The sequence below is a fragment of the Montipora capricornis genome, chromosome 13, assembly GCF_036669925.1.
Source record: "Montipora capricornis isolate CH-2021 chromosome 13, ASM3666992v2, whole genome shotgun sequence".
Lineage (NCBI taxonomy): Eukaryota > Metazoa > Cnidaria > Anthozoa > Scleractinia > Acroporidae > Montipora > Montipora capricornis.
In genome coordinates, this window is record NC_090895.1 from 30,014,918 (window position 1) to 30,032,410 (window position 17,493).

General features: G+C 37.2%; 2 protein-coding genes across 3 annotated transcripts in view; one reads left to right on the forward strand and one right to left on the reverse strand.

Annotated features, from left to right (window-relative positions):
* Positions 1–42: 42 nt before the first annotated feature.
* LOC138028365 (methylosome subunit pICln-like) lies at positions 43–4,104 on the reverse strand. The gene is made up of 7 exons (XM_068875868.1): positions 3,725–4,104; positions 2,097–2,233; positions 1,657–1,737; positions 1,329–1,394; positions 1,000–1,058; positions 718–832; positions 43–616 (listed from the first exon to the last, which is right to left on the reverse strand). Exons 1-7 carry the CDS (start codon positions 3,841–3,843, stop codon positions 561–563), a joined length of 633 nt encoding a protein of 210 aa, XP_068731969.1. The 5' UTR covers positions 3,844–4,104; the 3' UTR covers positions 43–560.
* A 102-nt stretch (positions 4,105–4,206) lies between these two features.
* LOC138029288 (4'-phosphopantetheine phosphatase-like) overlaps positions 4,207–17,493 on the forward strand; it is a 20,503-nt gene continuing 7,216 nt past the window's right edge. The window contains exons 1-15 of one of the 2 annotated variants that reach the window (XM_068877011.1): positions 4,328–4,423; positions 5,548–5,590; positions 6,457–6,575; positions 6,940–7,108; positions 8,096–8,147; positions 10,606–10,792; positions 11,809–11,901; positions 12,024–12,083; positions 12,200–12,314; positions 13,463–13,530; positions 14,559–14,678; positions 14,936–15,017; positions 15,592–15,716; positions 16,584–16,739; positions 17,243–17,355. In XM_068877011.1, the coding sequence (XP_068733112.1) occupies positions 6,483–6,575; positions 6,940–7,108; positions 8,096–8,147; positions 10,606–10,792; positions 11,809–11,901; positions 12,024–12,083; positions 12,200–12,314; positions 13,463–13,530; positions 14,559–14,678; positions 14,936–15,017; positions 15,592–15,716; positions 16,584–16,739; positions 17,243–17,355 (1,433 nt within the window). In that variant the 5' untranslated portion in view covers positions 4,328–4,423; positions 5,548–5,590; positions 6,457–6,482. Of the gene's footprint in view, positions 4,424–5,547; positions 5,591–6,456; positions 6,576–6,939; positions 7,109–8,095; positions 8,148–10,605; positions 10,793–11,808; positions 11,902–12,023; positions 12,084–12,199; positions 12,315–13,462; positions 13,531–14,558; positions 14,679–14,935; positions 15,018–15,591; positions 15,717–16,583; positions 16,740–17,242; positions 17,356–17,493 lie in introns of both variants that reach the window. The other variant, XM_068877010.1, reaches the window with a different exon arrangement.

Here is a 17,493-nt window from a genome sequence, read left to right on the forward strand (position 1 = left end):
AAATATGTGTAAATAGACACAACATTTGCCAAGAACACTTAATTAGCTGATTGCAAAAAGACTAAATTTAATGTACACAGTGACACATGCTTGAAGTGGACTTGTATTCACAATTTACACCAAAATTCATGCAGAAATAACTGGTTACTTCCTTGACAAAATTTACACAAGCTCATTGCATCTACGTTGTTTAGCAATGTAAACACCATGTTACTGTAAGATATCTGACTGGCTGGTTGACTGTCTGACTAGTTGGCAGTGTGTGGCACATGATTTATGACATCAGAGTAAGTCATGTGACAGAGTCAGAGTTGCTTGTCGAGAACATATTTCAAGTACTGGAAAAGTGTCTTCCTCTGCTTTGATTTTTGATTTCTCTGTCCTTTTGTTGAGGTAAGTACATAATCTTTATTTTCACAATGCTACAATGCTAAAAACACCTTGCATTAAAAGGTTTTATCTTTGCACTGCCACAAAAAAAAATGTCAAATTTGAAACAGTACTACATCAGTTTTCTGTGATCATGCAACTGGATTTTTATTGCAACCATCAGGAAAATCTCAGTTGTCAGCATCTTCAAACTGTTCTTCATTTTCTTCATACAGTTCTGTATCATCTACAAAACCAAAAAAAAAAAAAAAGAAAAGCAAGAAACACTTGATATGAAATAGTTTTAATTCAACGTTATTCCACTAATAATTCTGTCAATGCACCAACCTTGCTCATCTCTGTGGTGACCATTAAGGCCCTCTCCATTAGTCAATGATGTCATCTGAACAAAGTCTTGTTGACTTGGCATGTGTATCACACTTTCCAGATGATCAAGAGTTGCCTGAAATGTAGCCAAAAATATAAAAACATTAAACATTATTATACATGACAATCTAATGTAATGCACTCAAGCAGGTATTCCAATGACTCTTACTACTTCCTTTAGACTGTTTCACAAAGAAGAAAATTATCCTTATTCAAGGAACATTGTCAAGTCCTTGCACAAACCTGCCCTTGCTCAGAAAGGTCTCCTTCATCTGCATCACAAAAAAAGTCTTCATCTTCCTCTACAATGGAAGAAAATGATAAAAATTAATAACACGAAGAAATTAAAGCTATTTCAACTCTACAGACCATTATAACATTTTTTATCATTTCTTTATTCTTTTTTTAACTCAAAATTGTTGTTTGCTTAGGATACATGTTGAATTTCAGGTGATTTTGACCAAAATAAATGAAAATTGACATTAAGACATAAGTGCTCATCTCTTCAACTTTGAGCAAATTATATCCACAGATTATGACTACATTCAATGTTGATACTTCCCATGCATTACCTTCTTCTTCCTGAGGATCTGGGTGAAGAATCTGACAATCTGAAAGGGCTCTAAACATGACATCCACTGAAATGGTATAAAAAGTAACATACTCTACACCTACGTGAATATTCATATCTTCTCTGCAATGGGCAACGGGATAATAGCTCACATGATTTTCTAGGCAAAAGATAGTTACAGTCTATGACCAACAATTTACATGGATGTATTAATTTATTTGTGAAAAAAAAAAGCCTGAAAAAACTCCAGGTTTGAAAGGGACTTAGAACAATGATCATGCGATTTTGCTGAACACAGTTCTACCAGCTGGTCAATAACAGTTACTTACACATAGCCTTGTCCTGTGGTACAAATCTAATTTCTCCAACTCTATCATCGCTGTCATCACTGGCTCTGTCTGTCTCATTATCTGTACAACAAGCAGGTAAATTTCAGTGGACATGTGCCCACCACAAATTATTTTGGCAAAATATTTGACCATCATCTTGAATTTTGACCAGAACATGACATCCCAGAAAGGGAGGAGGGATAGTGGAGGGTGGAGGAATAGATAGTAAGACAACTATAATGGCCAAGTATGTTTCTTTGTAATTAATAGCTCTATAAAAAATTGAATTTACATTGTTTCTGATAAGCAACAAGGTAAAAGCCCTCTGAGATTGAAGATGAACATGCAAAAAGGAGAAAGCATAACCATCCTAAATTAAATTTCACTGATATGGCAGAAATTAAAGTTTTCACTTTGCGGCAAAACAAAACATTACATACCATCTAAAGGCATTTCCGTCATACAATAAAGACACTCCTGAGGAAATTGTGAAGTGTCTCTGCAAACTGCATGCAAAGATATTGCTGGATATTCCAATGAGAAGCCTTGTCCAGATGAATCACACCAAGACAATCGGCTGAAAAACCAAAAAAAGACAATACTCTTACTTTGAGTGAAAAATAATGTTAAGCCATACATGTACCAACATTTGGAAAATGATTTTCTTCTATGCCTGTTTAGCCCCTTCTAAATAAATAATCATTTAGAATGGGGTAAACAATTTACATTTTGAGAGCTTTGTTTTCCAGATGTAAATGTTATACAATAATATTATTATTATATAAAAAATGCAATCATTATCTAGGATTGCCTACGTCCAAAAGAAAAGAAATGAAATACATTATGTCACTTGGGGGAGCAAAGATGGTGATGTGTCCTGGATTAAATTCCTGCTTTCACGGATTAAGTGGGTTGAGCTTGATGGTTCTCTACTCTGTTTTGAAAGGTTTTTCTCCATGTGGTCCAGATTTCCCCTCTCTTTAATCTTTGACTTGATTTGAGTTTATTTACCAGGAGGACCCTTCTGTAAAGCACTTAAGATGTAAAGTAGGTTATATCCTCAATAAAGATTATCATTATGATGATGATCGTCATCATCATCATTATTTTGGTAGCTGTGTGATGATGATTATGCTGATTCTGTGTTCAAAGCCTGGGGGTGTGCAGCCCAATACCTGAAACCCTTAACTTATTTCCTGGGGAGCAGGGCTGGCGCAGTGGTGAGAGCACTCGCCTTCCACCAATGTGACCCAGGTTTGATTTCCAGATCTGGCGTCATATGTGGGTTGAGTTTCTTGGTTGTCTACTCTGCTCTGAGAGGTTTTTCTCTGGGTACTCTGGTTTTCCTCTCTCCTCAAAAACCAATATGATTTGATATGTATTAATTTGATTTGATTTCATTTGTGCACGACCCCACAAACTATTCAGCTATAAAAATTTTTGTGTAAAAATAAAGTTCTACTACCAAAATCTGTGATTTTCCCTACCCTTTTTCAGACTTGACCAAAAACTTGATACCTGTTTAACCAATTGACTCCTGGGGGTTCCCCATTGACGAGTAAAATCGTCTGGCATTAGACAGAGTAAAATACCAAGTCTGACCAGTATTGGGCAGTTCAGGCGTCAAATTTAAAGGGTTAAGAACTATTTTCAGATCTATTTCAGCCGTTACAAGGTTGGTTTAGTAATTTGAGGAGAGCTTCTCACTTATTGATGAAAGAGAAGCTTCTTCCAAAAAGCATTCCCAGTTCAAGACTTGAGTGAACAAACCGTACCCTATCTCAGACCAAAATGGTCAAAATCGTTACCCTATTTCAAACCAAAACGGCTAAAAAACCATTGCCTTTGGGGCTGCACATACCTATATAGCTTATATAAGGGATTCACCATCCCAACCCCCCCCCCCCCTCCCCCCAGCCCCTGCCTGGTTCAAAGTAAGCGATGCACGTATGTTATCACCACTCTCATAATTATCATAATCATCATCATCATCACCACAATCTACCACCACTACTAACAACAACAACAAATATGACAATCATCATCATTATCATAGCCACATACTTACTCTGTAGCTATATACAAAGTTCCCACGCCATATGACTTATCTTGCACAAAGGCCTCAGTATTTTCTTGGATATGGTGAAGTCCCTCGGTGGGGGGAGGAAACGATGTCATCACCACCATTTTCGGTACTTGCAAAGTTTGTAAAGATCACAGGCTTTGTAGCACGAACGGTTTGTTGTCGCAGAGCTATAGCTAACCTCGGTCTCAGTAATCAAGGCAGGGGATGGCTAAAAGATACTTTGACTGCAGATTATATTCCCGCTCTCTTTTCATCTATTTTGTCAGGGAAACGTGGGAAGCACAGTCGTCGTCCAAAGCGAACGCACATGGTTGTACTTAGTATCGGGAAGTACTTCATGTCCATCATATAGCTGGAGGTCTGGAACTGATATTTCCACCTGATTTTGGTTGATACTCTAAGTAGGGTTATTAAAGTGTATCATAATAGTATTACATGATACACTTTAATAACCCTACTTCAAGTGCATGCCCTGATTTCCGATAACTAACATTGCGGGCTCAACTATGGCGGACGGATTGTAAATAATTGTAAATCTTTTTGCGAAAAACTTATGCGCGAGATTTGTAGATATGGATTTAAAAACTGTTCATGAAAGGACCTCAGGGTATGCAAGGAGCATTTCTTTGCCTGAAGTTTTTCGAAATCTCAAAACTGCCAAAAGATTTGCAGTAGACATTGGTGAGTGTATTGAGTTTTGTCTACAGAATATTAAATATAAACATTCAAGTAGTATAAAACCTGGTAATTGATAAGCAAGAAAGCTAAACAGCTACAGATAGACTGCCGATGCAGCTGACATGCGGCAAATAAGTGCACGGCATATGTGCCATCACCTGTCTTGTGCCCCCCTCAAATTCCCAAGTATGCAGTCCATGTATGCATGATGCACGTAGTCTGTTATATATGACAAAAATCATGCAAGAATGAAATGACCTCCCTGCATTGGTTTCCATTACGTTGGTCCATGAGAATGAGGTTAGGGTGTCCATTGCAAGATTGTATTGAATCCACAATAAATATGGTGTAAATTATATGCACACTTCAGACCTGGCCTTGGTTGTTCAAAAGGTGGATAGCGCTATGCACCGGATAAATTACTATCCAGAGCATTACACAAGCAAATTAAAAACCAACTGAGTTTATCCAGTAAATAGTGATTTATCCCGGGACACTGAAAAACGCAGAATGCAAACTGTACAGACTGTCTGTAAAATGAAAATTCGGTTACCCTGAATTAGGCCTAAATAACGTTTGGTTAGCCTGATTAAGCCTAAATAACATTCAGGTTAGCCTGTTTACGGTTACCTCAACCATATTTTACCCCTGGTCTGCAAGGTCTGCACAGTCTGCAGTCTGCGTTTTGGCGTGACCATGTTATAGCGCTATCCACCCTTTGAACAAGTGGGGCCTGGGGTAAAATGCATGCAGACTAAGCCTGGGTAAAAAACAGACCACATTTTCGATAAGTTTCACCAATGTCCTTGATTCATTCTGCTAAATTGTGACATATGGCTCAGTTTGTTTAATGGGTGAGAATTCCTTGCTCCAGAGTGTAAAGATCATCGAACCAGACTAAGTGCTTATGGCCTGGCCCTTTGGTTATTTTTTTCACATTTTCACATTGAAGTGCAGAACTTTCCATCTTTAAATTGGCCTTGATCGCAACACATGGTGACGAGTAGCATTGCGTGACCTAATAGCCCAGAAAGCAGCTACAAAATAGGCTAAGTCACACCAAATTTCCCTTGAATTAATGAAATTTGTGCAAGAGCACTGGGTCTGACGACTTAACATCCATGCAGTTTCAGAATTGTTGTCAGTTTAAGGCAATTCAAGAGGCATAAGGTAAGAATCGTAATAATTGCTTTTTTCGTGATGTACCGTAACCCTTCGAGAATGAACATACTCTCCTTGCAGAAAATTGTCATATACGATATTTTTTCTCCCAGGTTTGCATTTTACCCCCCCTTCCCGGCTGTCCTACATGACCCTGTTGCCACATAGCATGATCTAGAGGATAATCTTTTTATTGTTTTTGAAAAAGATGGTCAAGGATTCACAATTTTAATGGTGGAACAAGGGATTAGATGCAGGCACAGGTGAAAGAGTACTGGCCTCCCTTCAATGTGGCACAAAATGACACCCTGGGAAGAACAGTTTTGTCTTGGTTTTCAACTCTTATTTCAGTGGTTTTCTCCAGCTATTCAGGATTTTCCTCAATCATCTTGCCATTTATTTCAGGGGACACCCTCGATATACTGGAGCCAACCTTGCTGGTGATCAGAGATACATGTATACCCAGAATTACAAGTTAATATGAGATGCTAACTGATTTTGTTAAGCATCAACAAATGGCCTTTTTATCTTCTTGTTGACAAAAAACATCTCCTTTTTTCAAGAAATATATGCACATGTGATAAAGTTCAAAGACTATTACCCAACTTAACTCTTTAGGAAACCAAAGCACAATATTTTAATGATGTTTTATGATTTCAAAAGAACCATACTGATAACCCCATTGTTGATGCTAAGATTTAATCACAGACTTTGTGGAAATTACCAGTATTGGTGTCTATCAGTCTGTTAAATTAAACCATTAAACTTAGGTTATTCTTTGTTTCCTATTCATCGATAATTGCAATACAGTATCTTTACATTTCTCTATTATCCGGTCTTCACCCAGTTATAACTGAAGTTGCCTTATTTTTAAGGAGGATCGTTGGCTAAAGTGGCATACATGTCTGAAGTACGGACAATAAGAAAACGTCATTACAGCTTCACCTCATTAACTTCTTTGGCAAAGAACAGCGATGAAAAACAGGAAAATGGGGTATGATTGCATTCATTCTCCAAAGTTTATAAGGTAGAAAAAATTAATAGCCAGCTATGATCTAAAGAAATGGTCCTCCTGTATTTAGGACCAGTATGACTATGCAGTCAAGCATTTGCTTTACTAAGTCTGTGACCAGTAACAATGACCAGTAAATGGACAATAATAGTGATTATTTACAAGTGAAAAACTCAATCTCAATGATATGTAATGGTGTATTATGATCATGATACATCTGTTGATTGACATGTTACTGGTGAGTATGCATTCAGTGAGTCAGTGAAGCAACAATGTCAATACATAACCATTAAGACTTCAATGGTCAGTCCTTCGTGTAAATCTTTTGCTTGTCTCGTTCTTTTAGGGTAATACAGCAGCAATGGGACATATCTATGAGATCAAAGAGGACCAAGAGTCAAGTCTAAGGCTGCACTTTATAAAATTTGAAACAAAATACATTGAAATGTGCATTGATTTTATCCAGGAGAACATCCTCTCAGAGGCATATAAAGACAGGGCTCTCAAAGCCACTGGTATGTCATCTCTGTATAATTTGACCTATCTCATATTGATATTTAGGGTTTATTTTCTAAACTGTCTTGTAGCATGCAAATTATCCAACAAATACACATATGTTTGGCATTGAAAAATAGGTGGAATTGTGTCATCCACAAGAACTATATCTTGAGATATGGTTGTTGACCAAATTTTATTAGGACTGGTTCTCGTTTATAGTGTGTATGTTGTAGTTCAATTTTAACCTCTGGTTTATTTAAATTTTATTATTTTAACCAGTCCAGAATTTTTTAAACTGGTTTATTTTTGTCAACTGTCTAAAAAAGGGAATTTTCGTTTTTTGGGGGGTGTAGTTAAAAAACAGGGGCTTGTCTTTTTTTGGGGTCTCAAAAAGAACATGATCTTTCTTTCTTTCGTTCTACTTCTCCTACGCCTTCCTGATCTTCCCTATTACCTCTATTCTATCCCACCCTTCTTTCACAGATCTATCCCCCCTTAATTACCTTCCCTCCTTGAATACCCCTTGTACCCACTCCTTCTACAACACCCCTCACAGACGTTTCACACAAATCTCAAGACTTTTCTTCTTTAAGAAGAATCCCTATCTTTGGATCTGTTACCCACTGTCTTATCCCCTTGACCACACATCATCAGTACAGTATGTAAATATGCAAAATAGTCTTACAGGGTTCTTTAATGTTTTGAAAGCAGACACAGTATGTAATGCAATATTGACAATAAATTATTGGGCACTTTGTGTCAAAGTAGAAGTCCTAAGATGAAGTTAAAGGGTTCTTCTTCCCCTTTTTTGTTTTCTTCTTCTTGCATGTTCTTCTCCTATTCTTCTTCATTATTGTTGTTGTTACTGTTGTTAGTTAGTAGTGATAGTTACTGTAGTTACTGTAGTAGCAGTATTTATTAATTTAGTGGTAGTGGTAGTGGTGGTGGTATCATAAATAGGATTGTCATGATCATTGATAACATCATTGTTTTCTTTTTTAAAGGTGGTGGAGCTCATAAATACATAGATTTACTTACATCTAAGCTTGGTTGCAGGTAAAGAGATAATGTTTTTTTATATTGATGCCAAAGCTAATCTGTTCATGATTTGGTTTTATTTTTTTCTGGGTTTAAAAATTTTAAACCCAGTCAAATGTTTATTATAGTAAGTTTTTGTAATGATTAATTTTTAACATTCATTTCACCAATCTGAAAGATTAGATTGAAACTGGTTTATAAGAAATAAAACAGCTGAAATTATTTCAATCAAGGAAAACTTTTCAAATCTATCCGAGAAAAGAAACATCAAGTAATGTGATTGCATGTCTCTATAACATTGTTGTTTACCTCTGGTTTACACTTGCAAGCAGGATCCAAAGAAGGATGCACAATGCCTTGACTTCACGGAGTAATAAATAGGTTGAATGAAGAATGGAGTCAAAAGCAAACTACTCACAGGTCCATGTTTAATGTAATGGAACAGATGTTTTGCCCTTCAGGCTTTCTCAGTGTTCACGATACAAGCCAAGTATTTGTATCGTGAACACTGAGGAAGCCCGAAGGGTGAAACGTCTGTTCCATACATTAAACATGGGCCTGTGTGTAGTTTGCTTTTGACTCCATTCTTGGGCCTGTGAGTAGTTTACTTTTGACTCCATTCTTCATTCAGCCTATATATATATATATATATGTTATTTGCTAGCTGGGAGGTCCGTATAGTGAAAAACTGTGACCGAGGTCTTGATATATTTTTATTTGGATAATGCTGCCCAAGGCCGCAAATGCATTGAGTGAATTGCAAACTGAACATTTCAAAGAGAAATGTTTTTATTTGAATTCTATTTCTATGCGTCTTGTCCAATAAAAATCTGTTTTGAAACCCTTACTTCTGTATTGTTGTCAAAAAATGGAAATTTAAGGTCATTACACAAGCTCATGCACCCGGGACTAGGATTGCGCATGGGTTGGCGTGCAAGGTAGAAAAAATCCATCCGGCTGCTCCCACAGCCAATCAGATTGCAGGTTCTTGATTAACAATAATTGTTAATCAAGAACTTTTTCAAGTGTCATCAGCAAAGAAAAAGAATGCAAGGTACCGGTATTAGGAGGAGGGAAAAAGATCATTAAATTAAAAAATGAAAAAAGGGAAAGGACCAAGGACTGAACCTTGGGGAACCCCACACACAAACTGTCATTAGAAGAAATGTGATCATTACACATTGTTGTCTCAAAATTAAGTTGACCAATAACATCACAAATAAGTTGACCAATGACATCTATGACCGCGCTACGACCGGAGTTCTTTAGTATCTACTAACGTTACACCACCCTGCAAGCAGAGCCTCCTTTTGTCTTTTTCCTTACTGAGGAGGAGAAAAGTAGGCTCTGCCCGAAACGCGTCATCTCTTTGAAGCCGCCGCAGCCCGAACTTCTGGACTAGTCAAATTATCTTGCTTTCTCTCGTCAAACTGGTTTTTCCAGTGCGAGCGTCAATTTAGTGACAAAACCGATGGTTATAATTGAGCCTGCTGTACCATGGCGGTGAGATCTGGCACATTAGGCTTGGGTTCGAGACTGCATCCTGGCAACATGCAGCACATACTCAATAAAGATCTTACTCAATTCATGCAGAGTCTTTCTCGAGAACGCCAAAATCGAGCAAGCAAAAGAAAGGCTCTGCTAGCAGGGTGACGTTACACAAATCACTTGACTCTGAAGATGACTTCCGCTCAGGTTGTTGAAACGTCAGTCAATGTCATCTCAAACAATCCTTCTCAGGACTACAATCACCCGGACGATCATACTTGACTTAATTATGATGTGACTCCTGGGTTCAAACCATTTACGATATTGTTGTCTATTAGTTACTTGGTAATGCGCAAACCAAGCTAAGGGAACACAACAGATACCATAATAAATATGTTTTTCAGTAAGGATCTCATATTTCAATAGAATCAAATGCATTCTTAACTCCTATAATAATAATTATTATTATACATTTATACTGTAAATTCATTTTTTGGAAACCTTAAAAAATCTTGTTGACAAGTTCAAGAATGGCCATCATGGAAGTAGAGTGAAGTGGTCGGAAACCATATTGGTGATGATTGAGAATGTCAAATTTAGTGAGAAACCCAGACATGCAATCAGAAGTAATAATTAAAAGCTTCTCAAGGATTTTAGAAAGACATCGGAGAATAGAAATAGGCCTGTAGTTAGAGGACAAAGAAGAGACCACCTGATTTAAAAATTCGAAGAACCTTGGCAATTTTGAGGTTGTCAGGTCGAAACACACTAAAAGAGAATGCTCTGAGAGACTACAGCAATGAGACAAAGGAGTTGCAACGAATGTCATGTGGAGTAGGGAAAATTAATTTCTCATATAATTGTTAATTATTTTTCTTTCAAAAGGATATGGATTGAACCATGTAGTTGTGAAAAACTACTACTACCGGTACCAGTTTTACATCTAATTTAAATTTTTATTACTCCTACCATTCATTGATCTTTGCAGAGTTGATAAAGAAGATGAGATGGAGTGCCTGATAAGAGGTTGTAACTTTCTCTTAAGGAACATCTCAAATGAAGTATTTGAGTTTCACCGTGAACAGAACCCACCATATGTGTTTCAAGATTTGCATCATTCAGAACTGTTTCCTTACCTTTTAGTTAACATTGGGTCTGGAGTCAGCATTGTCAAGGTAGAATGTTGGTTTTTCCTTTTTCAGGTTTGGTACTTTAGTAGCAAGTGCAACTTTCAACACCACATACCCACGTGGAGGGCATTAGATAAAAGGGCTTTGACATACAGATTGCTTTCCAGTGAAATGTACAGTATGCAACATTTCGCCATGGTTTTATTCAAATTCTACCTGGAATAACTTACCTTACTAAACATTTTCTGATTGGTAATATCATTATCTCCTAGACTATAATAATAATTATTTATAATTAGTAATTAGTAATTAAAAAAGTGAATTTAGTGAACCCATTGACTCTTAAAGCAGACTCCACTCATTTGACAAGTAAAAATGACTTGTGGTGTTAGAAAGAGTAAAATCTATTGAGTCTTACCAGAAACCTATAAGGGTTGAAACATGTAACGCGCGTTCACAGCTTCCGAATATTCAGTGCTAAGTACCATATTTGGAAACCCCTCGCTCCAGTTAATTTCGCACAAGAACATTGGTGGTATTGCGTCACGGTGTTCATGCGAACTTATTGGTTGAATGTTTCTCTCTTGTTGTTCCAAATATGGGACTTAACAAATTGAATATTCAGAAGCTTGTTTCCCAGCACACAGGGGGCCGTGACACGTTTTAACCCTTATGGGTTTCTGGTCTTACTCTTAGGAAGTAATTGGTTAAAAGGAAATATTATTTATGGGTAATTGATTGAAAAGTGCATTCTTATGCATTTATAAAGAGGAAAATAGTAAACCCCACAAATTAATTTTGTATAAAAAAGTGAAGATAAGATTCAGAGGCAGATCCTTATCTCTGAGCCATATTATGACCAAAATGAAACCCTAATTCTTAACTTGATTCCTGTAGCTCATTTATGAAAGGAGTCTCAGCCTCAACAGTTTTTTTTTTATGGTTTTGTTGACCATCAGTGAGTGAGCTATATGTTGCTCATACATGCATGAACAAAATTATCATTATTGATTTGTTCTTGTCTTTGTTCTTGTTCTTTTTATTGATTTGACTATTTTAAGGTTCTATCTGAGACAGAGTACGAACGAGTTGGTGGTACCAGCATGGGTGGAGGAACATTTTGGGGCCTGGGATCACTTCTCACCAGTGCAAAGGTTAAAAAAGTGTATTGTTTTCAATTTTGTGTTTGCTATACAGACTATTAAATCCCAATCTCTGGTAACACTCTCAGAATTATAAAAATAATTTCATAACTTTTACTTCCTTTAACTGACAGGGTTTTGATGAGTTACTAGAACTGGCAACTAAAGGTCGTCACCAGAATGTTGACATGTTGGTAAGTTTTTGCATTACTGGTATTTGACGGTTAAAAGAACATTGAGGTGTTTTCCTGCGTTTGTCTTTCCTGCTTAATACTGAGTAGGTGATCGTGACAGGGCCTGTGTTTCATAGGTAAGAGATATATATGGTGGGGCTTATGAAGCACTGAAGTTGCCAGGAGATTTGACTGCAAGCAGTTTTGGAAAAACAGTGAGGTCACCCAAAGATGATTTCCATGGAAACCATGGTTTGTGCAAAGTCAATTATTCACAGTTTTTTCCTTCCCTTTTTGAGCTTGTAAAGCAAATTGGGAGAGGATTGGGGCAGGGGCAAGAGCAGAGCCTTCTCTTATCCCTGCCCTGATCCACTGCCCTGGAAAGAAATCTTGCAGTTTGGAATAAATTATCCGATTGGAGTAAATTTTTTCAAAGAGCAACAACATTCAGGTGACTGCAATTAGTAGTCTTTGAAAAAAATTGCTTAATATGTATTCCAATTATTTCAATGAGAAACATAGTTTATGTGATTACTCATCAATTATAATGTATTTGATAGCTCATCATAATTAAATGCAGAAGCAATCCGCATGTATCACAGATCACTTGCCTGTGTCCAAATTTCTTGCCATCCAGAGCTTACATTTGATTGGCTTTCTGTGAGTTTCTTTGATCATAATTTGACCAATCAGAGAACTTTGAGAAATTTTTCAATGCATATTATAATCATAATCATATTAAAATCTGGTAATAAACTCTATTTAACCCATTGACTCCTCATGTGCCCTAGGACGCCCCCTAACCCTAACCCTAAACCCATGAACATGTACAAGACTAGTACAATTACACTCTAATCTGTTAAGTCTGTTCAAATATAAGTGCTACATGGCCAACGTTTGCAAAACGTAATCCATCCAAGTTGTACTTGTACATGTTCATTACCGTGACTTTAACATCTTCAATTCCCACGGCCTGCTCCCGTCTGACCTTCGAGCTCAGTTGTTAGAGCAGCAGTGATCTAACCTGAAGGTCGTGGGTTCTGTCCTTGTGTAGGCCCATTTCCATTAGTAGGGCTAACGCTCACATGGTTCATATGGGATAGAAAACTAGCACTTCAAATTACATTCTAATCAGTTAAGTCTGTTCAAATATAAGTGCTACAAGGCCAACATTTGCAAAAACATAACCCTTCCAAAATAATGTTGGTTTTGGTTGGAAGGGAATGCGACACTGAATCCGGGAATCTAACCCGAGTCACATTGGTGGAAGGTTAGTGCTCTGCTCCACAAAACTTGCCATATATGGGCTACATACTGTTTCAGGCATCTTGCATCACCTTTTTAAACTTATACTGACTGTTATTTAAGACTGACTGTTATTTTCTGTTCTTCCTCCATAGCTGGACAGTTTGCTGAAGCAGATGTTGCAAAAAGTCTGTTACACATGATTAGTAATGACATTGGTCAGGTTAGTTGGATAATACACAGTGTACATGTAAATCATTCAGTTAGCAACTTGTCTTTGTGTTGTAGTATTTTTACTTAATTGCATGCTTTCCATTGTTGCCTTGTCTAGGTACTGGTACATAGCGAGAGCATTGATCATCCACAGTTATGTTTCTTTAGTTACCTCCAATGCAAATTTAAGAGCAGAGGGCGGGTGTACGTATTAACGTAGGAATAAGAGGAATGGTATCAGTAGAACCCCGGGAGGATGGGGTGGGGGGGGGGGGGGGAGGGAGACTAGTGCATGTGCTACCAACTGAACATAATTATGATGTGGCAACCTGCACAAGTGGATTACATTTTTAAAAAAGGCGAAATATGGTTTGATTAAAGTGAACGAAGGTTGTAGTGAATATAGTATTCACGGGACTGGTCAATGTTAATTCAGGTCAAACTGAATAAAATTTAGGCTAATTTTAAAATCAACTTAGGTCATATTTTCTATCAAGTATTCAAGTACTGTACTTTAAAAATTAATTGTAAATCCACCAAAGTCAAAAATTAATTTTACCATTAATTATGACTGCTGTTAATTGCACTGAAAGAAGCACTTAGTTTCCCATTTTTTTGGCCATTTGAACAGAACCTCTAAATACTGGTGTTAAATGTACTTTAAGTGATCATTGTAGCTTTTGCATTCCCTTTCCCTTGCCCTTTTTGTTCCATTTTCACTGTACATGTCGTTCACTATCTTGGCAAACAGTACATCACTTACACTGTCCGTCTCTTGGTAGTTCCATTGACACCTCAAATACCCAGCTAGGACACCCCCCCAATTGATGAGTAAAATTGTCTTGCGGCTCACTCCCAGGGGTCAATGGGTCAATGGAGGGAACAAAGCTTTGACTGCTTAATTAACCATTCAACACTTCCGAGGGTTCTCCATTGACAAGTAAAATCGTCTGTCGTTGGACAGAGTAAAATCTGTAAGTCTCAGTGGCACTTAAGGGAGTGAAAGGGTTAAGCATGTTTCGTTTTGATGCATTTTAGATTGCTTCACTTTATGCAAAGCTGAATGGCTTGAAGAAAATCTACTTCAGTGGTTACTTCATCAGAGGCAATCCGTTGACAATGCACACCATCTCATATGGCATTAATTACTGGTCAAAGGTTAGACTGAACATACATTATCATACTTGTTTAACCAACATAAGCAAGATGGTGTGTTTTTTCCTTGTTTGTAGCTGTATACATGGTGTGAGAAAAAAAAAAAAGCAACAGACCCTTATGATGTTTTCTTACTACTGCTACTCATAAACTGTAATAAATAAAGTAGTATGGTTGAAATATTGAAACTTTTAAATGACAAGCCCAGTCTGGTAGCCTTTTAATAGTGAAAATTGTTATTTTCATTTGTTATTTGTTAGGGCCAACAACAGCCTTTATTTCTTCGACATGAAGGTTACCTTGGTGCCATAGGAGCCTTTCTGAAAGGAGCTGATGAAGATGGTATGCGTACTATTGACAATCAGTCATTCTTCCAAACAGATCAGTTTGGTTTGTCATATGATTTAAGACTACAAGCAGCACCAATATATATGTGTTCAGTCCATCGATTGCAACAATCAAAGTTATGTGAGAGAATAATGCCCCATATAAAATATGCCATTTCTACAAATTATGTAGCTAGCCTGCACAGTGGGCCAAAGGGGGACTGGGGAGGAGGGAAGGAGAGAGAGGGCTTTTTCCCTTCTCCTCAGGCCCCCTTTGAGATGCTACACAGGCTATTTCTAGTTTACCCATCCAACTGAATCATGATTTGCATATTTGGTTGAAGGAGCTGCTCTTTAGTAATTTATCGTTATTGATAGGTTTTTCATGCAGTGCCTTTGGTGTTTTCCTGTGCTATCCTTTTGTAATATTTCAATGTCTAGTCACATGTTCTGCCATTATGTGGTCAATAATATCAATGAACACCACTGGACAATAATAATTATTATTATTATTGGATTCAGTGTTACATGTAGTTCCAATTTTTGTCTTGTGCATCTAACGTACCTTAGTCGTTTTCTTTCACTTTCAGTGGACTTCACACGTAGCAAATTAAATGTCTTAACTTGGCGTGAGAATTACGCAGGCAGTTCTGGTTTGTCATCTTTAAAGCGGTCCACTGATTCAGTTAATACAAGAATTGCTGATGGAGTCACTGTAAGAAATTTTTACCCTGATATAAAGTGTATTTGTTTAATTTATATACAGGGAGTTCTCCACGTGTAGAAAATGGTGCAGGATCATTTTGGTTGTATGGGAATCCCATAAATACAAAGAGTTTAAGGACATTGCCTTTCATATTGAAATGTGTGGGAGATTTAAATAGCCAACAAGAGGACAAACTGCTGCTCTCTTTAGGTTGCAATATGAACGGAAATTATTGTTTTTCATATACAGAAGCAAAAATTGCATGCAATACATTTGTGTAACCTTGAGACTGTGAAGGTGCATTTCCATGCTTGGGAGGAATGAAAATTAGCTGAGCACACATTTAAGTTTCTTGAGGACTGCAGAGTGCTAAGAAAGGATTGCAAATATTGGCTGTTTTAAAGGGAAACTTCACTCCAACTAAGGAATAAATTAAGCCGTTGAAAATAATATGCAATCAAATTTACAGGAAAAATTAACGGTAAAAAACGATATTTCGACCGTGCTTCAGTCATTATCAAGTAAGTATGAGAATAAGAATATTAACATATATATAAAGACAGAGAAACAATGGTATAAATATGTAAAAAGTATGAAAGCTATAGAGAAAGGGCTTTTCATATTTATATTCTCATACTTACTTAATAATGACCGAAGCACGGTCGTAACGTCGTTTTTTACCCTTTCAAAAGGTTCGTAGGTTTCAAAAAACCCTTGCTCTTAAGGCAATCAAATTTGTGTGAATTAATTTTTTCTTTAATTAATGTTTTCATCAGACGAAAAATAAATTTGCGAACCAATTATTTTCATTTTCATCTTGAATGATAATATTTTCCATGACTATGGGAATTTAAATGAATTTTATATTCTTTTCAGTATGATGTGCTTGAGATGGATCAGTTCACCCATACACTTGTCCCATTTCCCCTTCTCCATTCGCCTAGTGATTACTTCCCTGATACTCAGGACCTCACTGTAGACTCGGAGGCTCGGGAATATTGGCTACAGTCCTTTGAGGATGCTTTAGAGAAGGTAACATAAGCTCATGATCTTGGGAAAGTAACTGAACATAATGAAAACATAGAGATCCCTTTTTTCTAGTCTCCCAATTCTATACATAATGATGTACCCCGGTAACTCTAATTCCACTTTGGACGATTGGCTATTTCTAACCTAACCTGTGTAGACCTTATGGCGACTATGTTTGGAGGAAGTTTTTTCTTTTAGTGTTTTCAAATTCTCCAATCTTTCAGAAGAGTCGACTTAAAAGTGGCAGATGTATTTTTCAAAGATTGGTAACAAACCAATGACAATAGTTTCGAAAGATTGGGGGCGAATTGACGGTAGGCGAACTCGTTGGGGGGCGATGCGCTACCCGACGAAAACTTGGCCCTAGAGCTGTAGCTGACGGACAGGGAACGAATAAGTGTGAAACAAAAGTCAGGGTCCTGGTAAATAGCAAATTTTGGCTTTGCGTTGCCATTTTTGTATTTTAGTTAAGTTGACATCTTTGCCAAGTATGTTTCTGTTATAAGGTAGTTGAGCGAGCAGTAGCCAGCCAACCTGGGGCATCAGACGCCAAAGGGAGGGCAGAAATGTTTCGCAACAAATTTCGACTTCGTCTTAATGTTCTCAAGCAACAACCCGCGTAAGTTTGTCTAAATAATTTGTAAGCTTGTTAAGGACTACGGAGTACTATGAAACTATTAGCTTTGCAAAGATTGGCTGTTTCCAAGGGATTTTTTGTAGGAGATGCGAGACACTTTAAAATGAATAAACAAGTAGA

What these genes read in the sequence shown, in the direction of transcription:
- LOC138028365 (XM_068875868.1), bottom strand. Translation starts at nt 3,843, where the DNA reads ATGGTGGTGATGACATCGTTTCCTCCCCCCACCGAGGGACTTCACCAT. An exon ending in ACTTTGTATATAGCTACAGA is followed by an intron (nt 2,234 to 3,724) that starts GTAAGTATGTGG and finishes TTGGTTTTTCAG; the next exon opens with CCGATTGTCTTGGTGTGATT. An exon ending in ACCTTTCTGAGCAAGGGCAG is followed by an intron (nt 833 to 999) that starts GTTTGTGCAAGG and finishes GCTACATTTCAG; the next exon opens with GCAACTCTTGATCATCTGGA.